This window comes from Denticeps clupeoides, chromosome 11, assembly GCF_900700375.1.
Source record: "Denticeps clupeoides chromosome 11, fDenClu1.1, whole genome shotgun sequence".
In the NCBI taxonomy this organism is placed as follows: Eukaryota; Metazoa; Chordata; class Actinopteri; order Clupeiformes; family Denticipitidae; genus Denticeps; species Denticeps clupeoides.
The window spans coordinates 7,002,211-7,029,779 of record NC_041717.1 but is presented as its reverse complement, the minus strand read 5'-3'; the positions used below and the strand labels follow the sequence as shown (position 1 = coordinate 7,029,779).

The 27,569-nt window shown below is 43.0% G+C and overlaps 1 protein-coding gene across 1 annotated transcript in view; it reads right to left on the bottom strand.

Annotated features, from left to right (window-relative positions):
• The window catches only part of unc5db (unc-5 netrin receptor Db), a 120,944-nt gene extending 107,721 nt beyond the window's left edge, over nucleotides 1-13,223 (bottom strand). Inside the window, exon 1 of the mRNA XM_028995981.1 lies at nucleotides 13,048-13,223. Coding sequence (XP_028851814.1) covers nucleotides 13,048-13,138 — 91 coding nt within the window. The 5' untranslated portion in view covers nucleotides 13,139-13,223. The remainder of the gene's footprint in view (nucleotides 1-13,047) is intronic.
• Between the last annotated feature and the right edge of the window lie 14,346 nt (nucleotides 13,224-27,569).

Sequence of the window (27,569 nt, the reverse complement as noted above, 5' to 3'; positions counted from 1 at the left end):
ACTCAGGCTTGCACTCAGCTTGGTCTCTACTCTCTTTAACTCTGCACATATGTCTATACATATATAAGGCCCTATGAAATCCATTAAATATTTTCCTAAGTTCTGTTTTTTCCCTTTTAATTATTCTAAATTCCATGTTTTCTATTATAAACATATTTATTCATATAAATAAGATGTCATATGACAAATCACATTTAATCACTGCTCAATAAAGTGTTTGGGCATTTTGTAAACCACTTACATGTAAATAATATGTGCATTTCATTCAAATAACTATTTTACAGTATTACACATTCTTCCTTTTGTAAAATAGATCTCAAGATTGGGGAGACCTGGAATACAAAAAAAAGTTGTGCCCACCTGCATAATGAACTGGAACCATGATAATAAAATCATGTTTTGAATCAGCTGATTGCTGATTGTCTATATCTCAGTTGTTGACCAAGAGTTTGCTGGCATGACTGGCTTGCCCTAGTTTGCTTCTTTTCTCTGTTCTTTTCTCTGTTTATTGACTGTTATTTAATGTACTTTACGTGCAAGGTATAAAAATGTATTCTTATGTTCCATACAATATTATTAGAGCTCCCTAAAGTTAATGCTAAAATATTTTTGCAGAGTTACATGTTTTTTTGTTTTTTGAAGCATTATTATAGCTGTTCGTTATTTTGTATTAAATTAATCTAAACATTTCTCATTTTAAATTAACCTTTTGTTCAGGTTTGGAAAGCTGTGTAACTTTAGAGAATCCCTCTCTGGATGTCATACTGAAGCACTACAGCTTGTGTCATTATCACAGACACTCTTGGTCATTAACCTGTATCTATCCAGATAATGTTTGCACTCACAGGTTGCTTTGAAGTCACATTTACTTTTTGAAGAGCACAAATTCCACAACAAACACCCCATTACAGTTTTTGTACAAAACCTGTGATTATAGATATATTTGTGAAAACCTTTTTAAACCACATCAAAAGCCATTTGAAGAAACATGAAACATGGTTTCTTTTAAAAACTCTAGGTTAGCACACAAAAACTTTCAACTTTTACAAGCCTCATAAGTAGGAAGCATAAGTCACATTCACAAGAGTTTATCTTATCTGTGACAACTCAGCAAAGGAACATTGAACCACTGTAGTCTGCTGAAGATGATCCTGTGCCTTTTTCAGTAGATCTGTAGGCCCTGTATCTGAAACGTATTACATAGAGCCAGTGGACTGTCTCACCCTTGAGCACAAGCTTGCTGCGCTGCAACGAAAAGTGCAGCCCAGGAAATATTAACTGCATTTAATGACATTTTGTCTCACAAGACTTGCAGCTAAGGAAGCAATAAAAGACATTTTGAAAAAGCATTTAAAGCATTTAAAGTATTAATGATATATAAAAAGAGGAGCTGTCAGAACTGATATCAAAGGCTGTACACAATAAAAATCCTTTACAAGCCTGCACATCTGTTGACAAGACAACTTGTCAACAGAACATAGAAGATTGGGATATTACAAGAAATATTTACAGGTTGACCCAGTTGAGTTTATTTATGATAGAATAGCTTTGTCTATATCTTAGCTGTTGAAGTTATTGATGTCTTGTTAAGAACAGAGAAGAGCAGGAATTGCCTGGCATTTACTAGTCGACACGTAGTGGTCAGTATTCATGACTTCTCAAAGTGATGCTATTTTGATTGGTGCCTACATTAATTAATCTGAGATATGTAATCCACTGGGAACATCACAGAAGGTTCATAGGATAATGCCTGGTGCATTGGGTGCTACCAAAGTACCGCTCAACACTTACCTCAATACAACTTGCCCTGCTTGGGAAAAGCTTTGGTGATTTGGATATGGAAATACCCACTGGTGAATGACAAAGTTAATCTTAGACAGCAAGGTATGTTTTTCAAACATCCCAATTCTACCCTCAAGGGTACTGTGTATTGTTTATGTGCTGACAATTTTGGTGCCCACAGCCTTGCTGGCTTCCAAGAAAGCTTTCAGATTGAAAATCTTTGTAGATTTTGTCTAGCCTGTAAATATCAAATACTAAGTATGGATGCCTGTTCTTTGACACTAAGAACCGTTAAATAGCACAATTCCATCGCAGAAGAGCTGAGAGATAATGATCAACTTGACTGTAAGTTGGGTGTAAAACAGTGTGTCCTTGCAAAACACCTATCCTACTTCCATCTTCAACAGTGTTTCCACCCGATCTGTTACATGACCCCCATTGAGGGAATTGTACCTTACAAGTTGTCTGTTTGCTTGAGGGAGCTCATTAGAAAGGGATACTTCACATTTAATATTCTTAATATTCTGTATCAAGTCATTCCCTTATCAGATCATGTGAACAGACCCAAGGTGATTGCTCAGTGTAGCTTTTCAAAGAAACAGACACGAAAACTGGGCATTGCTTCGTCTTTTGCCATTAACGATGGCTGGGTATGTGACAGAGCAGGAGCCATTGTGGGAGATTTTAATGGACCTGAAAGAGATAGTTGAGCCGGTTGTTTCATCAGAGTTCTCATCAGCCTCTCTAGCCCGGCTTCAGAGAAAAATTCTTGATCACAGAAGCATTCCCAGACTTCCAATTCAAACTAAAACATCACTACACTGAGCACTGTGCTTAATTGATACACTGCTTTGGCCCGTTGATCAAACTTTAGACCATGCATTTTGAGGCCAAACACAGCTACTTCAAAAGGGTTGTACGTGATGTGCACAATTTTAGAACTCACATTGGCAACTTCTCTCTGTGAAGAAGATGTCAGAACATGCATGTGCAGATGTGCAGCAAAAGACTGCAGAGCTGCAGAAATATCCTTACATAAGGGTCATCTGAATGGCATTCACTATAGCAAGGGTATGAATTTGTCCTCTGGTGAACTGGGTTTTTCAGAATTATTGTGATTGGTAACAAAGTGTGTTTCGTTGGTATAAAGCTTGTCTCGGGGTATGTTGAACACTACAGGTGTGTTGAGGTTTCTAAAATGTGCACAACTGAAATTCGTGAACAAGAGGACCTTACTGATTCTCACCCACTGATATACACAGTTCAGGGAAAGGCTATGATGCTGTCACGACTACGGACTTACGGGGGAAGGAAGCGCAGAGGTCTGACATACTGGGAACGGGGTTTTATTAATACAAACAATAAAGAAATACAAATAAACAGCGGCGCGGTGGCCGAAAACGATTTAACTTAAATAAAGAACTGAAACTAACCCGTAGGCGTGTGGCGATTGCCAGAACTCAAAACACTCAAAACAAAACCAGGTCAAGTTCGTGCAGAGTCCACGAAAATGCCAGCAACCCCGAACGGGCGGAAACTTCCGGCATTTATGGGGCGTCAGGATTGGGTTCCGGTGTGGAGCCCAGCTGCAGGCAATCCTGACAGAGCCCCCCCTCCAAGGGCTACGTCCTCGGAGCCCCAACAGTACCATCAGTGGAGGCGGCGGGGCGGACGGCGGCAACCACAGGGCTCCTGCCCTGCTGTATCCTCCCCTTGGAGGACCCGGTCCCTCGGGCTGGCTCCCCGGCGTGGTCAGGCGTGGCGGCCCCGGTCCCTCGGGCTGGCTCCCCGGCGTGGTCAGGCGTGGCGGCCCCGGTCCCTCGGGCTGGCTCCCCGGCGTGGTCAGGCGTGGCGGCCCGGTCCCTCGGCCTGGCTCCCCGGCGTGGTCAGGCGTGGCGGCCCCGGTCCCTCGGCCTGGCTCCCCGGCGTGGTCAGGCGTGGCGGCCCCGGTCCCTCGGCCTGGCTCCCCGGCGTGGTCAGGCGTGGCGGCCCCGGACCCTCGGCCTGGCTCCCCGGCGTGGTCCCGCTTGGCGGCCCCGGACCCTCGGCCTGGCTCCCCGGCGTGGTCCCGCTTGGCGGCCCCGGACCCTCGGCCTGGCTCCCCGGCGTGGTCCCGCATGGCGGCCCCGGACCCTCGGCCTGGCTCCCCGGCGTGGTCCCGCATGGCGTGGCGGCCCCGGACCCTCGGCCTGGCTCCCCGGCGTGGTCCCGCATGGCGGCCCCGGACTCCCGTACCTGCACACAATAATCAGGGCCGATCCATCTGGGTACGTGTGGGCCCTGTCTCCACATGTCCCCTCTGACACGTCTTGTGTCACCCCCTGCACCGCGCAGGGAGATTGTCCCAGAGCCTCCGGCGACTGTTCCAGGCACCCCAGGCTGGTGCCTTCTGGGACTATGCAGCCCCTCTCACTGCACGGCCCTGGTGCCAAGGGGGGGGCATTGCCAGACCATCCGGCTAGCCCCTTCTGCGTCCGTTGGGACAAGCAGGCCCTCTTCCTGCCTGTCCCAGCTGGGTCCTCATGCCTACCCGGGGGCTCTATGGCGCTCCACCCCTCTGGAGGCAGACGCAGGCCCATGCCTGGCCCGCCCTCCTCACTGGCTACCGGAGGACCCAGCTCCATCGCTTCCCCACCTCCCCTCCCCTCAGGAGGAGTCCCCAACCCGAACTGCACCCCCCCAAAAAATTCTTTGGGGGAGCACCCCCCCCCGGCTGGACTTAGGGGTACCTTGGGGCTCGTCCACCTCGCCTTGGACCGGTGCAGTCAGGTTGGGAACTCCCTCCCTGGGGTTCGGCTCTGCTGCTGGGTCACCATCTGGTGGACACAAAGAGGGGAAGTGGGGGCGACATACGGACACATATGCCACGCACACACACACAGACAGAGACAGACAGAAGAGAGGGTCGTCTAGTTCCCTCTCTGAGCACTCCGGGACCTCCTCAGGGGGCACAGCCAGGATCTCGGGAGGCGCGACCTTCTCGTCGCCCGCCAGTGCTTGGTCTTCTTGCCCCGGATCCTGACTGGCGCTGGATGTGGTGGAGGGGCAGAGTTCGATCCCTGGCTCAGGCTCTGGCCGATCAAACTCCGCCCTCAGTCTCTGCTGGAAGTCCCGAAAACTCCTGTCGGTCTCTCCCTGCTGCCAGGCAGCGTCGCTGGAGATGGTGGTGGGCGTGTGGCGTGGGGGGTGGTGGACGTCTTCTCCAGCATGCGGGGGCGCTGGTGATGCGCTGCCGTTCAGCTGGGGAACGTCCGAGCAGAGGGAAGGCGGGTCGGCAACTGGAACTGGGAGGGCATCTTCCCTGTGAGGCAGTTCCGACAGTGCAGTTGCTGGTTGGCGACCTCCTGTCGCCCTGTTCCACCAGCTTACGCCCGCATCGCTGTCCTCCTCCTCACTGTTGTCGCACCTCTGGGACTGACGTGGGTTTCCACGGACCTCGCAACGGACGGGCACGATGGGCGGAGCCATCCCGGCACCGACTGCCCAATCGGCGTCATCCTCGTGTTGGTCCGTGTCGACCTCATACCCTCGGAAGTCACGTGGATCTTCACGGATGTCGCGACAATCTCGGACGCGCGCGCTGGGTGGAGCCATCCCGGCCCCGACTGCCCAACGAAAATCCACGTCATTGTCGCTTTCGTCATCCGTGTCCTCCCACCTGTGACTCCGAGGGTCGTCCACCCTGCGGACATCCTGGACCCAGGGTGCGATCAACTCCCAGGGACAGTACTCTGGCCATTCGGGCTGGAGGCTGCCCATCCCGTCGCTGGAGGGACGCCGCCGTTGTTGTCGCTTCTCACCCCCCTGGAAGTGACGTGGGTCCCCACGGACCTTGCGACGATCGCAGACTGGTGCGATGGGCGGAGCCCAACTCTCGTCTCCCGTGCTCTCGTCGTCGTCCGTGTCGTCCCAGTCCACGGGGAGCCTTGCCAGCAGAGCGCAGAGTTCTTGGCTCGACATGGCGAAGATCGTGGGGGTCGCATCTTCTGCGCTCGCTGCCCACGTCACTTCCTCGCTGCTGCCGACGCCAACGTCCTCGCTCCGCCCACTCACCCGCCGACGTTGTCGCTTCCGGGTTTCGCGGAGTTTCCCGGGGGTGACGTCATCACGCGGCGCCGCGTACCACGGCTTCTCGGGGAGAAAACGCTCCACCAGAACGGGCGGCGCGTCTCTCCCCTGGCGTCCGCGTTCACCGCGCCGGGCTGCGTCTTTCGCGGCGTTTCTTCTCCTCTGTTTTTTACCTCTGCGCTTTTGGGGGGGTCGCTGGCATTCTGTCACGACTACGGACTTACGGGGGAAGGAAGCGCAGAGGTCTGACATACTGGGAACGGGGTTTTATTAATACAAACAATAAAGAAATACAAATAAACAGCGGCGCGGTGGCCGAAAACGATTTAACTTAAATAAAGAACTGAAACTAACCCGTAGGCGTGTGGCGATTGCCAGAACTCAAAACACTCAAAACAAAACCAGGTCAAGTTCGTGCAGAGTCCACGAAAATGCCAGCAACCCCGAACGGGCGGAAACTTCCGGCATTTATGGGGCGTCAGGATTGGGTTCCGGTGTGGAGCCCAGCTGCAGGCAATCCTGACAGATGCACTGATTGTCCCTAATAACACTATGTTGAGGTTTTGGTGGAACAGTGAAAATCTAACCTATTGATGTTCATAATTATTTTGGTTAAATTGTAGAGCATTGGCTTCAGCGAAATTGCCATTTTGTTGTCACAGATCAGTGGTTTCGTGTTGTGCTGATAACATCAGAAGACTGAATTGTCACTGAAGCCCTCAACTCAGTCAATGGATTCTGCAGAACAGGCTTCAACTTGTACAGGACTTTGTGATTCAGTTTGAGGATCCAGAATTTGCTAATGAATTATGTAATCTGAATGACATATCTGAGCTTCTTCTAGGGGGTAGTAGCCTAGTGGGTAACAAACTCGTGTATGAACCAGATGACCCAGGTTCAAATCCCACTTAATACCATTGTGTCCCTGAGCAAGACTCTTAACCCTGAGTGGGGGGGACTGTCCCTGTAAATACTGATTACATTTACGGCATTTGGCAGACGCCCCTATCCAGAGCGACTTACACCGTGCTTTCAAGTTACCATCAATGAAGTGACTAGTTCCGGTTCATTGGGACCCCCAACTATGAATACAATCTTTTTATTCACTCTGATGTAGTTTCTGTACATAAGTAAGACAATAAGAAAGTTACAAGTAAATCTAAATATTCTCTAAGGAGGAAGGTCTTGAGCTGTCGTTTGAAGGTGCTCAGTGACTTAGCTGTTCTGACCTCGAGGGGAAGTTCATTCCACCACCGAGGGGCCATGACGGAGAAGAGTCTAGATGAATGTCTTCCTTTTACCTTCAGAGATGGAGGGACCAGGCGAGCAGTACTGGAGGCTCGGAGTATATGAGGTGCAGTGCGAGGTGTAATAAGGGCTGTGAGGTAGGATGGTGCTACTCCATGTTTGGCTTTGTAGGCCAGCATCAGTATTTTGAACCTGATGCGTGCAGCTACTGGGAGCCAGTGGAGGGAACGTAGCAGAGGGGTGGTGTGGGAGAATTTGGGAAGGTTGAAGATCAGTCATGCTGCTGCATTTTGTATTAGTTGTAGAGGTCGGATGGTACATAGTGGTAGACCAGCTAGAAGGGAGTTACAGTAGTCCAGTCGTGAGATTACTGAGGACTGAACCAGTATCTGGGTGGCCTGTGTTGACAGATAAGGGCGGATCGTCTGATATTGTAGAGAAGGAATCTACATGAGCAAGAAAGGTTGCTGATGTGAGTCGAGAAGGAGAGTTGGTTGTCTATTGTTACTCCAAGGTTGTGGGCTGTTGTAGAAGGAGAGAGCTGTGAGTTGTCCAGGTAGATAGCAAGATCCTGATGTGGTGAAGAATCTGCTGGAATGAAAATTAGTTCAGTTTTGATGGGATTAAGTTTGAGGTGATGGGCTGCCATCCAAGATGAGATGTCAGTTAGACATGCAGAGATTTTGGAAGCAGCATGTAGATCAGAGGGAGGGAAAGAGAAGATGAGTTGTGTTTGATTGTAAGTCGCTCTGGATAAGGGCATCTGATAAATGCTGGAAATGTAAAATGTAAATGTATCTTCCACCAGAGAGAGCTGTATTGAAAAATCATCACCAACACGTCTCCATATCCCTGGACAGTGCCCATATGGCATCCTCTTCATCACACAGCTCAAATCCCAGCGTTTCTCTTAGGCAATGTGTAAATTCAGTTTCAGTGTCAGTGTCCTTGTCCTTTCCCTGTACCTACTTTTTCATGTGATGTGGAATTTAGACTTGCTAAAAAGAAATGTTCAGAATGTTCAGAAAACATGCTTGATGTTACCCAGGATATGAAAACAGACATCTTAAATTCCATTGCTCAGTGTGTTTTTGCTTATAAAGCATATCCAGCAAAGAAAAAAAAATTGAGCTGCTGCATTAGTCAGCAGGCATCACTGCCTGAAGGACCTAAGCATGGGTATGAGTTATGATAGCTGGACCACAAGCATCTCCTACAAAGTTGGAAATTACAGCCACAAACTAGGTGAAGCAAGTTGCAGTGAAGTTCGTGTTAATCAGAATAGACCTGGGGAAGACTGCAGGAATCGTTAGAAGGCAAGAAGGTGTGAAGTGGACTTGCAAAAGCAAAAAGATTCTATGCAGGAAGAAATGAAAAAGAGTCGTAACAACCATAATTCATTCTCAAATGGATCATTTGGAGAGGAATTGGAGATCATTTGGAGACTCTTTGGATGAAATGGATAACAAGGTAAATATCTAACAATTTGTTGTCTGTCACAAAACCGCACAAGTGTTGGACAAGATCTGAATGTTCCATTTATTCGCTGCTTTGTTGCATTTTACAGACAACCACTGTTTTTCAGGGAGAACACAGATTCATTCTTCAAATCCTGTCTGGTATGAAACCCAGTCGTAATTGAATTGGTATGAATTTAAATATTGCTATCGTTGTTTCAGTAAGCCAACCCCTTTGGTTATTGATAAACTACTTTTTATATATGAATGGATCAAATGCAGAGGTCACATTTCAGTTTGGTGCACATTGTACTGTTCTGTATTCACAATGACAAATAATCTCTCACTTTCCTAAAACTGTGATAATAGAGACTTTAAAAAACCCAAATTGGTTTGAGCATTGTTGAGGGAGGAAGTCCCTGAACATTCTGTCTGTAGAAACTTTACGTTTCTGTAATCCCAAGTGGTAGATGTTATTGCCCTGCAGGATACAGATGTGAATGGCGGCACTACTCGTGGAGTCCAGATAAAGATTTTAACTGTCATTGAGGGTGATGTTGCCACCAAGGAGACAGACGCAAATGTAAGGTGTTTTGCTTCATTTTTTGAGGAGCAGATAATACTTGATGAGCTCCTTGACCTTCCCAACCATCAACCATGGGGGACATTCATGAGGGACATTCAGGAGTCTGAGAATTGCTTGGTAAGCTAGGTACCAGGTGTGTCCCCTATGTAAACTCTACAGAGTGGTCCACCAACACGACCACCGTCTTCTTCTTCTCCAACTGTTGTTTATATGTGGCAGTTACCTGTGGTTCACTCTTCCAGACTCAAGTCGGGACGTTCCCCAGTGAGTCCCAGGGGATCAAAGCCAGGCAATGGACCAGGGTGAACCGGGACTTCGTGCCTGAATGTTCTGGCCCCAGAGGAAGAACTGTTCAGTGCTGAGGTGCAGTGGTTACTTTCCTCATTTGAAAATAAGCTCCTTTTTTTGTTTTTGTCCTTCCTCCCTCACTCCAACTCGATCGTGACAATCTAAATATTAAGGATTATATTTAAAAATTGAAAAGCTGCATGACATGTTTCCAATTACAACAGTACAAGCATTCTGTAGCTGTTATTCACGTCTCCACCATCCGGAAGAAGACGCTGTCAAACACTGACCTTTTTTTTTTTTAACGCTTTTTCATTTTGACAGCTCAGCTACGGCTCCTCAAGACAACAGTTGAACTGAGCTGTTCAGGACATCAGAAAAAATAAGTTATTTATTTTCAGCAAGGGGGGTTGGCGGTAATCAATAAGTAAATGCCACCGGCTTAGATCCACATGCACAAAACCCTTCATCCTCAGACGCAACCTATAAGCTCAGACAAACTGAGAACCGCGAGGAACAATTGTTCAACGCACTTCCACACTTCTTCGGTTTTCATGAACTGTACACACGATCTTTGATTATAAGCAGAGAAAGGCACTCAAGGTCAGAATCATCTTCATGACTGCATAAAAGCAATTCTGTTTTCATTAACTCGGTTTTCTGTGTTGTTTGCTCTTTGTAGGTCTGAAATGACTAGAAATTATATTTTTTTTTCGGTGCATGAACACAGAAAAACACATCCGCAGTACGGACAAAACACTGGATTCTGCACATGCGGCGAATATGTGCCAAATATAAATGAAACACTTTTGTCTTTGCTTGCATTTTTCATGAGCTGAACTCAAAGCTCCAAACCATCTTTCTACATACACAAAAGATCCATTAATCTCAAATAATGCTCACAAATCTGTCTAAATCTTTTAGTTTTTATTGTGGGCAGTCTAAGGCCCACCTGTACAATAGACTTTCATGTCTAATCAGCACCTTGATGTGAGGGGGGATTTGTTAAGTCGGCAAAGGAGAAGTGCTCAGTGTATCAGGCACTGCATGATATGTGTTGAACAGCAGCCTATTGAATAAAGAACCGTTCCTTTGTGGAACCTATGAACATTCAACCTGAACTATGTAACTTCAAACTAGTTCATTTTCACTGTGAGCTGCCGAAGTGCTGATTATGACCGACTCCACCATGTTCGATGTTGTCTGAAGGAGCAAAACTTGAACTGCCCTCTGGTGGATGCTTTAACATAACATGCCAACGTAAGTGATGTTTGGGACTTTGCAGAGATAAACTAAGGCTAATTACTCTCAATTTCTCTATATAAGATCTTTTTTTTTTTTTGTTCAAAAAATGATAATTCACCATACAGAATCAGGACTGCTGGAACATAATATTTACCACATATCCGGGAAGGTCATCCCATTTTGGTAGAACACCATATCCTGTTAGCATATGAAATATATATTTGTGAGGCTTGATGTTTATTCCTTTTGCCCCTTAAATCATATGTGCTGTGTAATACATCATTCATAAACGTTGCACAAAGCCCACAGCAGCCGAAATGACAGCAATTCCAGGTGGAATACCTTTCTGCAGAAAGGGGACAGTGCTTTTATTACCATCATCATTACTGTATTTCATTTCTGAATGTTGAGTCATTTGGTTTCATTTAAATGTAAATCTGGGCACTGAACTGCGGCCCACTGACACCCCCGGCAGACTAAATCTGATGATTCATGTTGTAACGATGGAGGAAATAATAGAGCCCCCATCTTCTAGCCCAGAATGAAAATAAGCGGTCTGACCTTCGAGTGTAGCAACGTGGAATGTGCTCTTAAAGCTTCAAATAAAATCCGCTGATTGTAGTTTGCTGTACACTGAGGTGCACTTCGTAATAATGAAATGGTGAACGTGGGCAAACAGTGAATAGTTTAATGGGGACGACCCCAGGACCGCGGTAATGACTGCCGGGGAAAAGCTGGGACGGAAAACAGCCACAATTTGTCACGTGTCAGGGTCAGAAGCATCGCCTGGACGGTGCGAACGCGCACTCTCGAAGGAAACCCGCGTACAAGTCACGTGGAGAGCCACCGCGGCAGACACCACGACCACAGCGCCGCGCAATCAGAGTGAAAACCCTCCCTCCCCACACACACACGCACACACACACACACACACACTCAACTGTATATTAAAGATGCGTACAGACAGTTGCCATCTACGATAAACTGTGAAGAGAGACTCACAAACCTACGAACATGAAATGCGTCATTTTTGGCTCGATGTTTTGAGGGTTTAACCTTGATGTTCAAAGAATGTTTCAGTTCATTATCCTCATAAATGCAAATGGCGGAGGTGTACAGAGATGAAAGGCGACCTTTTTGCTTTTGCTGATGAGACTTTCTTCAATCCACTAACCCCGAATCATGCAGCCTGGTGTCCAGTGCCAGACCTTGAAAGGGTTGAGACCAGGTCAAGGCAATGGGCAAGCGGAGGCTAATGATAAACGGATAACAAGCTTCCTCGTTTACTCGTACCGCACGCGTGCCCTGCATTAAGATCGAGAAGAAAAAAAATCTAAAGTTTGAGAAAAAAAAGTGGCACTGAGAACAAGACCAGTTGCGTTTTTTAAAAAAAAAAACAGTTCCTCCCATTCATAACAGAATGATTAAAATCTCACGTTAAGCACAAAACTTTCCAGAAAAAAAAAGCTGCAATGAACCAAAACAGAGATTTTACTTAAAAAAAATAATAAATCGCAGATGGACGAGGACTTGGGAGTTGCACCTTGTATTCAAACTTCCACACCTCATTTCCTCATTCATTCTTTCATTCATTCGCGACATGCAAACATCAAACGTCAATCAAAATGAAGACTGCCGTCACTTCATGGCTGCATGAGGGATGATGAGCAAGCAGATCCATCGTCCTACTTATCAATGCATGTAAGGAATGATCACTTTTTGTTTTAATAAGTTTAATGTACCGTCCTGTAGACGTGAGTCGCTCTAGTCCTGAACTAAGAGCAGAGCAGGAACCTTCTCGCCAGCCCTGTCCTCCTTCTCTCTCCCTCTCTCCATCCCTCCCTCTCTCTCTCCCTCTCTCCATCCCTCCCTCTCTCTCCCCGCTGCGTGCGTTTCTAACGGGCTTCCCAGATGTCCAGATATGGATTTTTAATGCACCAGTGCGGGAACTCTGCAGCAGCAGCTTTGTGGTGTTGCGGATTATATTCACGCGGCCCAGCATCAGCTCGTTTTTGTTCCGTAACTACACAAGGAATAAAGAGAGGAAGATGCAAGAATTGCGTGGGGGGTCGTGGGTTAAGTACGCGCCTGTTGCACCCCGAAGTTGTGTTTTTTTTTTTTTTTTGGCTTACAATTCGAAAGCGGTTAAGATGGAAAAACAATCGACCACTTTTCACGTGTCGAAATGGGTCATAATACACCGCGCGCAGACAGAAAAAATAATGAATGTATAAGAACGAAGATGCTTGAGGAAAATGACAACTTCAACGCATTACGGCTCCGACTCTCGCAGCATCTTATTTTGTTCCCGTTATTTCGTTTTCCTGGACGGATTCCGGGAAGTTTATTAGACCCTGGAATTGGCTCGCTTACCTTTCGTCGACACGCACGTGACGGAGGCGACAGTCAACACGAAGACGCTTCCGAGGACGCGCGATCTCGCCGACATCCCCGCGACCGGCATCGCGTCCTGCTCCGAGTTAAGTCACCATAACTACTCGGCGAGACTTCGGAGCAAGTCGAGCCTCTCGCGTCGGGCGCGCGCACGCGTCGCCGGCGCCGGAGACGCGTGCGCGGGCGCGCCTGCGCGCGGCCAATGGCGCGCCGCGATGGGCGGTGGGCGGGGCCTCCTCCACCTCTCAGGGTGTAAATAGGAGTCCTTTCCCCCAGACTAGCCTTCCACCTCGACTTGGGTTCCGGGATTATAACATTATAAAGTAGGGCATCATAAACCATTAAGTCAAAAATCACCAACCAAGTAGATCCATTTTGGCCTAAATGATGGCCTGAGACTTTGGGGGCGTGTCCTTTGAGATTATGAAGCCACGCCCCTTTTCCAAACCAAGAGTTGAAAAATAGCACAATGTATTACTGACTTGCACATTCACAACTGAAAGTTTGTAAAATTATCTGCCATAAAATTGTCAAACTTGTTCTGATAGTCACTGAGGACTTATTTGCATGGCGAAACATAGCTAGCTGTCTGTTGTAATAACAGGTGTGATAACTTCAATGATGCTAGTGCAATCTGGCTTTCAGCATGCCTCAGAAGGCCAAAAAATCCTGAACATCTGTGTACCTGTATAACTTAATAATTCTCGCTGTCTTTTCTGAAGCACGTTTTTGGTGATAATTTTGTAATATGCATGAGGGTGTTTAGAACCATGTGAATTTACTTTACTCAGACTTTAATATTTTATGGCAAAATAATTTATGGCATAAATGGACATTGGACACATGCAAGAAAAGAGCGGTCAACCACCCAAACTATCTAGTCTGTAGTCAGAAGGCGGCATTGAAAGTTTTAAACTGAACACTACATGTCAGCCTAACTTCTGGACAAACCCAACTCGACCTTACATCAACTCCAGGTCTGGCAGGTTGCAAGCAGTGTGGGGTGTAGAGAAAAGTCCTGGCAGAGTATTCCAGAACCAGGATTGAGAAACTCGAATATCACACAGACAAAGTGAACCAGCAGAGTCGGTGTTTCTAATGAAGTGGATGGGGACCAGGTCTGGCCAGGAACAATGTGAAGGTCTAGCAACCTGATCAGAGGTTTTTCCAACCTTTCTGTGCTGACCCCGACCCTGACCTGGATAAGCAGCTGGCAACTGTTGCAGTGGTTAGCTTGCGACTGATAACTGAAATGGCTGTAAGCTAAGGGTTGCATATAATTTTGTAAAATAAAAGTTTACATGCAACTGAAGTTCGGGGATGTAGAAGACACAGGGCAAGATGGTGTCAGAACCAGTTCCATCAGATCCAAATTAATCACACATGAAAAATGGGTAGAATTTTGCAACTTGTTTAATGTTGAGCACTGAGTGATTTTTTTTCTCCATGCGGTGGGTTGGATTCATAATGTTACACTTAATATGTGCAACACAAGGTCAGAAAATCTTTACAGGCTGTAACTAAGAGGGCAGAGCTTCAAGGACAAGATATGCAGGAACGTATTTTTTTAATCATTATAAGGAGTGTTCCAAGATCACCAGATATCTTAGGAGTCACTCGTACAGAAAGCCTCATCTCTCATCCAAAAACTTCATAAACTGAAAGGAAGAAAGGAAACATCAAGAGGTGTTTTTTATTGCATAAAAAGGAAAAAGCAATAAAAGGAGAGTATGCATGTCTAGGGTGAATCCTTTCAGTAATTTTGTATTTCGTGTATGTTCTGAAATAGTCTGTTATATTGAAACTTTATACAGAATCCTTTATGAAAAATGTGCTGTTTGTAAAAACATATTGCTTGCTGAAAAATGTAGACAGGTTAAAAAAATTTATAAGACACCTCAACATGTGTTTTTTTTACTTCATGGGCTTTGGTAGTTTCTGTTAGAAATGAATTATCCCTGTACACTACATGATTAAAGATATGTGCCACATCTAAGACAACCTATGTCCATGACTGTAATCTATGCCATCCTTATTCTAGAGCAGTATAATGTATAAATACACATGTATGACTGGAGGTGGAAGGAGCCCATCTGCTTAAAATATTTTACACACCTGGCAACATATGAGTTAACTGCAATATAATAAAGATGAATTGTCTGTTGAGCTGTTAAAGGGGTTTATGGTGAAAATTCAGTATTTCTGAATATACTGTATGTACAAGAGTATCAAAATGAGTTCCTTTTTCCTAAATGTATATAGCAAATATAGTGTATAAATGATAAATGCAAAAAATATAAATTATCAGGGATTAAATTATAGAAATTTAACACTTTAGAATCTTTAGCACCACAGACTTCATTAACCAATGTACTGATCCATCGCCTGCCTCCACGCCTCGCCACCCTGACCTCCCTTCCTACTAAACCATAATCTTTGCCTCTCTGTGAGCTTGCAAGTACAAGAGTCCAGTCAGTTTGCTCTTGGAAATACCACCCTGAAATCAACACTGAGCATTACTTCAGCACATGAATTTTTTAAACTATCAAATGCAACAGTCAGAGAAATATCCTTTAGTTTTTTGTTTATGACCTCATATGTTTCATTCCACATTGCACATATACAGACTTTCCTCTTTAACTACAAAACAGCTCTTCTCAAAATATCACAAAGTGTGTATTTTTCTGAAAAACAATTTCTACATGATTGCTGAAAGAAAGGTTTTGCTGAAATGCAGATGAAGTGCAGATGGTCTCTGAGAGATCTTAGCTCTGTGCATGATGCTTTCTCTTCACTGAAAAGAATGTACATCCTACCTGTATTTTTCCCAAGAATCTTACTGTCCATTGCTGAATTCCTTGCATATTTTGGTGTGGTTTTATTAAGGTGATTAAGGCTGCATGGCTAATGACACCATACAACTCCTTCTGTGGCAAAAAGACAAGCTCATTACGACACTGCTGACTGTGTCACCAGGAGTGTCGTGAAAGAAAATCTTATGGTTCTGCAAAGCTGCTTCAGGCATCTGCAGGCAGCAGCTTTCTCAGCAACCGTGCTGTGGAGCACACTACAAGAAATGGACCTTCAGAGAGATTAAGACCTTCTTCGTTTGTCCACGCAAACAATTTGATATTGTATTTTGGGAATGTGAACATGTTGTGATCTCAAACCATTTTATATTAAAGCTGAGTTATTTTACACATATTAACTGCTTATGTTTTTTCTTTCAAACAACTGAAATCAAAGCACAAATTGCTTAAAATATGAAAATTTTGTGAGTCTTCATTTAAAAAGCAACTTTCCAAAACATAAAAAAAATGTTTAAAAAGCCATTACAAATTTACATTTACATACATTAGACGCCTTTATTCACTTTACTGGTATCCTAGAATATTAAATGTGACAGATTACTTCAAGTTTAGCCAGTGCTCGCTTTGTCAGTCAAGGTGAGTGTATTACCCACTAGGCTTATACACCAGAGCCATATATTTGATTGTGCTCCAGGTGGTGACATGTCTTGAAACCGTGTTTAGGTTTGATTTTTTTTTTTTTTATTTGTTTTTGTTTAATGTCGTGTTTAATAAAGACAAACTGTCCAAATGACAGGCAAGAAATCTTCTTTGGTACAAGCTACCAAGGTGCCAAGAATTCTACACACAAAAGGTTAAATGGAAAAAGGTTAAATGAAGAGGACACCTTTCGCTGTGTGCACAGTGTGGCAAAAACAATCATTTTCACTTTTACTTGTTAGTGGGTAGAGGTTTGATGCCAGGGATCAATCTTTGGCCCTGGTGGTGGCTACTGTAGATGGTGTCCAGGGCAGGCTCTGTGGCTCCATCGGTTTTCTGAGCATTACCAATGACATATTGCAGGGCTTTCCTCTCCGTGGCCAAGCAGCTGGTGTCCCACACACCCTCTTATCACATGCACTTTACAGCCTCGGCTGCTTCTGTATTATCTTGCACTCTTCCCTCTGTTGTGGTTGCCACTGGAAGATACTGTCAGAATGTTCCCGGGGTTCTTGCCTGAATACAAATAGACAATACACATGAGCAGTTTTGCCTTGAATCGGTTCTGATGGGTAATCAGTTGTGGAGAGAAGCTGATAGGCTGAAATGTTTTTTTTAACGCATACACATGCCAAAACTCTGCCAACCGCCGAGGAGCCTCTGAGGTCATGGCCGCCCACAGCTCACCAAATGCAGAGGACATATTTTGTTGTGTGCACCGTGTTCTGTGCTGCAGTGTTTCACAATCACTTCACGTTGACTTTTCACTTTCATTTTGTCATTCTTCATGTATGAAGTCCCTGTGGCCAATCTGGCTCAGCAATTATGGTGGAACTGGATTTTGATTTTAATTACCCAAAAACTGATACCATTTTTTTTACTTTACCAGTAAATTTAACACAAGGAGGATGAAACATGTTCAGAGGATTGAAACATGTTCGGATGTGTGCATCGCCCAAAATCTTGGCATAATTGGGTGTATTGCTTTCTGCACAGTACATATGCAACCCCAATGATATACCTCTTGGAGGCTGTAGTTTTTATTTTCTTGAGGTGAGTGTTAATTAAAGATGAATTTAAACCTGATGTACAGTAGAACAGACCCAGATTTTAGCCTATTTCAGAACGTTTAGTCCTAATAATTCCCAAGGAACATGAAGACAGTGTACTAGGGTACATGATGGTGCAGATGATGGTGCAGATGATGGTGCAAGTTCACCCTTGGGTCACCCAGGTTATATTTCCAGTTTTAAAGGTCAATCCTAGTGATAAGAGCTTGTGCGAACCTCTGGGGCACATCTGTCAAAATGGAAAGGGGGTGTGTGGTGCAGCAGAAAAGAGAGGGACAGATGGTTAAAGAATAACACAGTCACTTGCACAGAGGACAATGCACAAAAATGCTAATTGCTTGCCACTAATGAGTGCCTATGCAAACAGATTAAATACCCTTCCATTTTTATTAGCATATGATAAAGCAGCAGTACAGACAGCATGCAGGCTGCAAATACACTAATTGCTCGGAGCATTTGGTTTCTTGTCACAGGGCAGCATCGCTGACACAATAAATATTGCTATGAAGAAAACAAAAATGCATGCTTATGGTGCAAGTTTGATTGAGCTGCCAAGATGAGCAGCACATGAAAGCATCTTTAAAATATATCAGAATTTATCCAACTGACAATCTCCTAGTGGACTTGACTTTTGTATACGCCATGGAGATCGACCAGCATGTTTAAAGATGATAAGAAAACGAAATATGTTTGCCTAAAGCAGCGCAGGAGCACAATGCACAGAATATGACAGCCTGCCTGAAATACCGCAACTTTTTAAACTCGGCTGCTTCAGATCATCATGAACCCAGAAAGTAATGATGCCTTCACGCCTACACATTTGTGACGTGATAATTGTCATTCTGTTGTCTCCTTGGTCTTTCTATTAGTGGGTAAGCAAGCAGACTCATAATTGAAGGGTTGCAGGTTAAAATCACAAACTGCAAGGGTGCCACTGACCAAGGTACCATCACCACACACTGATTTCATGGCTGCCCACTGCTCACTGAGGTGATGGGTTAAATACAGGGGACACATTTCATTATGTCACTGTGTGCTGTGCTTATTGTGCATCACAATGACAAAAACAATCCTTATTGAATATTCCCTTTGGTATACAGGTAGGTATCCTTTGTGTCTCTCACTCACTCACTCACTCTCCACAACCACTTAGTCCTACAGGGCGGGGCCCTAGGTCACCGAAGCAATTCTATTTCATAATGATCAATTATGTTTGGTATAGTCCAAATATTTCACGTTTATATTTTATATTATGAAAATTGCAGATGGTCCCATTGTGTCCAGATGGATTAGTTTTTATGTGCAAATATCCAATGCCAAATATCAACTCAACTTTTTTTTTTTTTCCCACAGGTATTTATATACTGGCCTTTTTTTATGCTAGTCTGACAAATATCTTATTAGAAGAAGCCATCTGAGGCAGCATATGTTCAGTTACAAGAAACAGAAATGACGATATACATTTTTTTTTCTTACACTGTCAACATGCAGCATCCGGTGCGGTTATGTAGCTGTTGTATGTACAAACAATTGTTTTGTTTCTATTCTGTTTTCCTCCAAGACAACAGCAACAAAGAAGTACTCAGATCATCTTTAGGTTGCTACTGGTTTGAATGTTCAGATCAATCTTAGCAAAACCCAATAGCCATGATCCAGTTCCAGTTTTGTACCAAACCAAAATCAACCCATCATATCTGATTTAACCATAACTAATGCAGCAATCATAAACACATGTAGGAAATGAAACATATACATAATGCAGCAAATGTAGATGTGTCAGCCTTTCATCAAATGTCAGACGTGACACACAGGGAGCCTCTCAGTGAGGAAGGATTCTTGCACGTTTGCATTCTCCTCTCCCTTGTAAGTTGTTTTATTATCAGCCTGTCAGTGTAACAATGGGAAGAGCCAAGCAAAAATCGGAGTAATTGCATTCTGATAAAAGCGAACCGTCGGTGGACGGAAATGCTTTCAGTTTTTTGAACTTTTACCGCTGACAAGCCGGTCACAGTCAAATCCCATTGCCCGGCTTTGATGAAATCTCTTGTGAGGGAAAGCAGAAATGGTAATATGGAATAGGTAATGGCTTTGTAGTGCTGAGAACTGATTTCGATCACAGCTTCCTATCTGTCAGCACAGACAGCAACTTCCTCTCTTGACTTCTGTCGAAACAGCTCATGACAATTTTCAGTAATGAACACTGACGGCTTTCATCAGCAGCGTATGGAGACTTGATGGAGTGCAAAGGTGGCATGATATTTGTTTTTCCCAGCTGCCACAGGGGCTTCATTAGACCCAGAGTCTATTGCATACCCTGCGGCATGGTTACCAAAAACGGCCAATGAGGAACGCGTTCGTAAAAAGAAAGAGAATTTATTGGGTCATGCACATAAAGTACTTTAAATACTAAAACTGCAGAGCTGTCATGCTTGTTGGAAAAATGTCTCACGCTTAAAGGTTATATCAGTCTGACTGCTATTAGGGACTATTTTGCTATTTTTGTCCCATTAATTAACCGTAGCAAAATAATGCACACAGCTTTTCTGATTATTTCTGTGCTTTACCGATTAATTAAACTCTGTGGACATTGCACCAGGTACTATAAATGGTACTGTGGAAACTGCAAATTTAAATGCTGAGTTGGCTCCCCTTTTCTTTTTAAAATAAGAGGCTTTAATGCAAACAACAATATTTGGAGTGTTTTGTTCCAAAAACGTAGTCCTGTAAATGTAAGGGATACTGGAACATGACATGTCCCCTGGCTTCAGTCTGCCACGTTGGGTGCATCTGCTGATCTCAGCACTTAATGTCAGTGCCATCGTAGTGGAAAAATATTCATATATTCAGCCCCAGAAAAAATAAAGATCTTTTCTTTTTCACTTATTTCTCAGTTGGTGGCCTTGTGTCTATAAAACTGAACATGCTCTTCAGTAAACTACTGATCACTTTTGAATGAGCTAAAATGAGGTAAGATGAGAAAACAAATATACAATAATTAAACAAGTCAACGCACACTATTAAAAAAATGTAATAAAAATAACGTTTTACTGTCAAAAATGTTTGGTTCTCAAACAGCTGGTGAGATTTGGACGATCTGATCACTTAATCAGCGGCCTGTCATGTTGAAGAAGGTCTGCAAAAATTAATCAGGGAGAAGACACAATCTAAGGCCACTTCTCCGCAACACTCACACAGCCCCTCGCACCGTTTCCAGAGAGAACATCTCAGTGTCTGGCCTGTAATCTAAGTAGCTGTATTAACAGTCTGTTACTGTTCTACTGCCCGCGTCTGTGGAGTTATAGAGGGATTAGGTGGCTTTATCCCCCCGGGTGTTTGTCTCGGTCTGCAAGTTATTATCAGCAAATTTATTCTTAGAAGTCCCCAGGCTTTAAACGGAGAAGGATACCTTACCACCCCTTGCCTGAAACCACCAACATCTACCACAGATTCTTTGATGGGATTAAAGGGTATATGTGTGTGTTTGTGTGATGTGCAGGATGGGCTGATCAATATTCAACAATATTCAAGGCAAAACTCTGTTTCTAACCTAACTTTGATGTCAACACAGTGAAATCATGAATGAGATGAAGGCTAAAGTATTGTTCTCATTTGACAAAATATGCTCATAAAATGTGTAGTTATTGCACGAATGAGTTTGTCGTACAAATGGTATTATTTTATTATTACCATATTTTCCCAAACAACATCCAAAACCATGATACTCTCTGTGTGGCCTGAAGACCTCTTCAGCCACATCGCGTGGCTCTCTGATTCAGACCTCATCTCTCATTACGCAGTGCAAGGGCCAGCACTTCTCCTCTAATAGCCAAACATTTGCTATTTTGCCCGCGCCGTCCTGCTACCCAATTAACCAACCGGTGACAGTGCTGCCATTCTCAAATCCCTGAGCAGTGCTTTCCCTACAATCATTCCACCGCCTCTGCAGCTTGACTTGTTTTCAACTGAGCAAATCTGGTAAGATTTTATGCTCCTTCCTTTCTGTCAAGGTAAAAAAGACAAAGCTGCGTGATTGACATGTTTGTAGAAGTCAAATACAAGTAGATTTTTTTTTTTAAATGGTCAGATAAAGAAAATGGCAGGTGAATAGGTGCTGATGAAGAAGAAGAGGTCAATTATTTACCATGTAAATGTAAATGTTAATGTATAATCTTATTGAAATGAGGTTTAGATTCAATTTTGGTATGTGCAATTTCATGCATATTACACATTGTAAAAAGTCATAAAAACGTGTATTAGAAAGGGAGAAACGGATCAAAGTGATTTGCTCTTGGGCTTGTTTTTAGCACTTTGCAGCTCCATGACCCCAAGCTGATAGTCTCCCTTTCGAAAAAGACTCTGCTTGTTTAGACGGTGACCTTCGGTATGCAGAAATGACGGATAAAATATATTCTTTTATTGAAATGAAAGTAACCAAGGGCAATGAATAAATGACAGATGAGAGCTGAGAGCATCCTTATCGCACATGGGAGGCCAACCCTGGTGGTTTCATTCATCACGCTGGCCTGACGTGGTGCCAAACGTGGTGCCATTCATTTTTGTTTGTCAAAACCCTCAACTGTCGTGCCCCTGGAATGAGATGTTACGTCTGCAGCAGCCTAGCAAAGAAAGTTATTGTGACTAAGGAGCAATTGATGAGCTTCCCAACATCAATGGCAAGTCATATATGATTTTGGGTCGAGGTCTATAGGTTTTTATAATGATGTGCATCAAACCTACTGTCAGCGCAGTGTAAAGCTGAACTACATAAACTGATCTTTCCAGTTTCCAGTAACAGGTTGAGGTTTTTTTTATTCACTTTATTGAGGGGGTAGTAGAACTGTTTGTGAAATGTTTTCGCATTGTAAACTGCACAGCAGAAATTTGTCCTCTGCATTTAGCTCAGAATCCAGAACCTTCCAACCATGAGCCTTATTATTGATCCTTTAAGACTTGCCTTGTGCCAATTATCTGTGCAGTTTTAGTGTGATTGCCGTAGAAACAGTTACACTGGCAATAGCAATATCTAGAATGGAATGGAAGACATGGAAAATGGCACAGGTTTTTAAAAAATATATTTTTAAGAGCTTTACAAGTGAATAACGTTATTTAGTTGATGTGACTGTCTGGTGCAGTTAGCTGAGTATCTACAGTTAGCAGTAGATTTGTCCAATAGGAAAGGTTATTTATTAAAATCCTATTGTTACAAGCCGGTCTAAGGGTTCCGGCCCATAACAAAATAAATGACATAAAATGAAAACCTACTAAGACGAGAAATTAACAAGTATTTTATTAACAAATAAGTATATGAATAAAGAAGAAATACAGACTAAACAAATTACAACGAATAACAACAAATAAAACGGGAAAACTGAGACAAACAAACACCGAAGCAGGCCGACACAACAAGCTGCGTCGCCTCCTAGGGGAAGCGAGGGGGAAACCGGAAGTGATGCAATCGGGAAAGCTAGGGAGGCACGGCAAGCGCAGCCCTGAAAAAGGAGACTGAGGCTCCTTTTATTCTGTCTGTCTGGGGCAGGAACAGGTGGGCTGAATTTGCCATCACCAGGCACCTGCAAACACAACACAAACACAGAACAGAAATACACCAAAAATACCAGGACGTAACACTATTGAACAATCACACATATGAGAAATGTTGTGTGCAGTGCGAGCTTGGATTCTGGGCTTAATTAAATCTTCATTATAAATAATATCCTAGCAGTTAATATGCAGATGCATATAAATTAATCACTTCCCAAATGGTCCTTGTTTTGGAATCCCACCATTTGTTGTGTGATTGGTGTCAATTTTTTTAAAGCGCATTTGAAATATTTTGGCATTTTCCAACAAATCAAACCAAAACCATATTTTATGACATACATGGTAAAACCATGTAAAAAAAAAAACTTAATGAATTCGATATTAATTAATTTTCAGAAACACTTCAGTCTAATTGTCCACAAATAAAACAAATCCAATAAGAAAATTTAAGATGTAAAAATTAGTGGAGATACAGATTACACACACACACACACCCTGTTCAACCTGACATTACAGGACTTGAACAGAAAAAAATATTTCCACTGTGAAACTGACATGGCCTTTTGGAGCTTCTAATCTTGTGACCTTTGGTTTGAAATTTATTGAAAGGAGATTTTGAGATATTGCCCTGGACTTCCCAGATTACTCATGCCATTTTCTCTTAGCCGGAAACGGTTCAGTAACACAATACTACATTTTAAACCTACAAATCCTGACAAACAAGGCCAGTAAGGTACACATTCAAAATGAACCTTGCACACTCGTCTACCAGTAAATAGATTTTTTAAAATTTGCATAGCAAAAGTAGCATTTGTTCCAATCACATTCTTATAAATACAACTCTGAAGTACTGAGGATCTGCTGTCTGAAAAGATGCCCATGTTTTGTGTAGTTTACGGCTGCTGGAATCATTCTAACCAAGATAAGGAAAAATATGACCCAACAATTGGTACAAAATGCATAAAACCTTCTGCATTTGTTCCAAAGTTTGTTGGTTTGGTTTGGTTCGGGTTGGTTGGTATGTGACGCATTGATAAACACATTGAGATAAATATGTGCCATCCCGGTTGTTGCATAGACAATTTATACATATAGATAATTTATATACATATGTTTATAGTTTTTCCTGAACGAGAAGCTTTACACACAAGAATTTCTCTCATACGCACTGTGCTGTGTATTGGTTTTATATGATGTGACAATAAAAGTGATTTGATTTATATTACAATTTAGACTATATCAGCTATCAGCTACAAGTTGCATTGTAATCAGGAAAAAATTGATGATTTTAGTAACTCCGACAAGGACTAAATTGTGATGGCTGGGTGGCTGGGCCAGAGCACGACCACAGCTGCAGCCCTTGTGGAATGTTCATGGTCTGCAGTGGTCAAAATGTACCTAGCAAATGCTTTATTCCAAATGTAGTGGCTGTGTCCACCTCAGACTTAATCCTGGCCAGTCTATTGGCCACCGCACTGCAGCACTCCAAGGACAGTGGCTGGGCTATGCAAATATTCTAGAGGTGTGTGGTTTAGGTGCTTAAATAGCCCTGTATTTTTGTGAGACACGTATGCCACCCCAAAATGATCGCGTCTCTGAAAAATTCCTGGCTCCCCTGCTGGGTGTGATAAAGCTCATAGCAAGAAAATTAATTGTGCATAATAGACCTTTTTCATGGGCATGTCTGATTATTGTGTGATTTGTTGTGGTGTGACTATCATTTCATTTGTGGGATTGTGGGAATAAAATACTTTATTAGTGATAAGTCAACTTAATTTCAGGGTGTGTACGAATTAATCTATAACATTGAAAGAGATATTTTTGGCACAGCTGACTTTGTGCCATGAGTGAGAAATAAAAGTACCACCACATATGGTAGATAGATCTCAAAACTGTATATAACTATGAATAACTATGACTTTAGAAATGTGGAATCATTTGAAGTAAAATACAGTATTTTAATATTACGCAAAACTTTAAATCTAAATATACCCGTCAAGTTTATATATTTTCAGTCATAAATGTCATTTGGCTTAAACTCTTTCTCTAAAAGTCAAATATGTTCATATCTCATAACATAATTATGTTTTTTCAAAAGCCAGGAATGGATGAAAATGTATGTGTGGGTGTGTGGCTTCTTTGATGACTGGTATCTTTATAAAGTTTTTATACTTTTTGGAGGGAAAAACACCATTTTATTCATGAATATAATGAGATTTTTAAAAAGAACTCCATATTGTGCACCCAAATATGATGTTATTGCTTCTATATTACGCACAACATTGCAGTAAAATGTTTGCTGTCTTCAGTTGTTGGCAACAGGCAACGGATTGAAATGTAATTTTCACGTTTCAAAAAATCGGAGGGTGCATGGGTAATTCCGCCTTACTCAGCATATTTCTGCAATAATAAATGACTTTTCAGCAGATGTTTTTCCACACCTTTATTGCATGCCGATCAATAAAAGAAGCCTGTGCAGTGCCTCCAAAGCCAAGGCAGGCAGTGTTTACTTGAACAAGGTAGGTACTACGCACAAACAGTAGGCATAAACAGAACTTGTGCTGCGGATTCCGAGTAGGCCCTGAGGCCAGGCATTCAATAAAAGGAAAAGCAGGAATCAGTTCATTCACATTCATGTGAGTCTGCCCTTTTTTTGCCAGGTGAATGTCAATGGGAGAAGTGAACGTCATTTTTGTACATACAGCATGTGGACCATTTTTTTTATGCATTATTATCACTGTGTTTATTCATAAGCATATTTCAGAATGCACACGATTAAATGTTTGAGCAGTAATTCCTCTGGAGTGTTCAGCCTTTGCACCCTGTGCGTCTCTGTGGACGGGTTGTGAAAGTTGCTCATGAACTAAATAGTTTCTGCAAGTCTGAAATAGTAGATAACTTGAGGAATCTGAAAACTGCATAATAATTGCATGATACGGGTGTTGAGGGTTTTTACCCTCCCAGCCCGTGTTTTGTGGCAGGGAGTGTTTTTGTGATAGATTGGGACGTTGAGGCAATCTGTCTGGAGCTCAACACAGCAAGCGGACATGTGCAGCTACTACAGTCGATTTAAAATATGCTGTGCTGTGATGAAGGAATTCCTTTAAATTCAGATGAATGCATTTTCGCAAACAAAATCCCCTCTGGGTGGCCTTGCTCCTGGCTGCAATTGTAGTTTTCTCAATCCTCCATGCCACTAAAAGGATCTGTTTATTCAGAATAGTAATGTCTGTGAAATGTTTTCACTTCAGGAGATTCAAACAACAGGTTATGTAAAACTTCAGCTTGACTGCCTAAAAAATAAAAACACATTAATTGCACTTTGACATCTCATCTGAACTCTGATCTCTTGTCAAGGCAGTAGCCAGGATCTTTCAAATACCAAAGTCAATAATGTCCAGCCAACTGCAATGACGCACAGATATTTATTTTTGCATGAATGAATGAGAGAAATATTGATGGTAAAAAACAGTGTTGTCAATGGTAGCTGCTGGCATGTCTCTTCAACTATGTTACATTGATTTGTCACATCAACTCATAGGTAGTAGCCTAGTGGGTCCGACATTCGCCAATGAACCAGATGACCACAAAGTCAAAAGTCCCTGAGCAAGACACTTAACCCTAAGTGTCTCCAGGTGGACTGTCCCTGTAACTACTGACTGTAAATTGCTCTGGATAAAGGTGTCTGATAAATGCAGTAATTTTAAAAATGTATGTTGAAAAAACTTTATCATTCCAACTAGCTGCACTTGGATTATGTGCAATGACTATTACACATACACACACAAACACACACACATACAGTACAGGCCAACAGTTTGGACACACCTTCTCATTCGGTGTGTTTTCTTTATTTTCATGACCATTTATATTGGTATATTCTCACTGAAGTCATCAAAGTTATGTACTTAACAAATAAAGGTGAAATAACTGGCCCCTTTGCCTTCACTCTGCGGTCCAGGTCACCCCAAACCATCTCCATTGGGTTCAGGTTCGGTGACTGTGGAAGTCAGGTCTCCACTTTTTGTTAAGTAATAACTCCACATGTGTTCATTCATAGTTTTGGTGCCTTCAGTGAGAATCTACCAACGTAAATGGTCATGAAAATAAAGAAAATACATTGAATTAGAAGGTGTGTCCAAACCTTTGGCCTGTACCTTATGTATATATGTATACACACACACACACACACACACACACACACACACACACAGTACAGGCCAAAAGTTTCCAAAGTGTCTACCAATGTGAGAAGGTGTGTTCAAACTTTCGGCCTGTACTGTGTGTGTGTGTGTGTGTGTATCTGTGTGTGTGTGTGTCTCTCTCTCTCTCTCTCTCTGTGTGTGTGTGTGTGTGTGTGTGTGTGTGTGTATATATATAT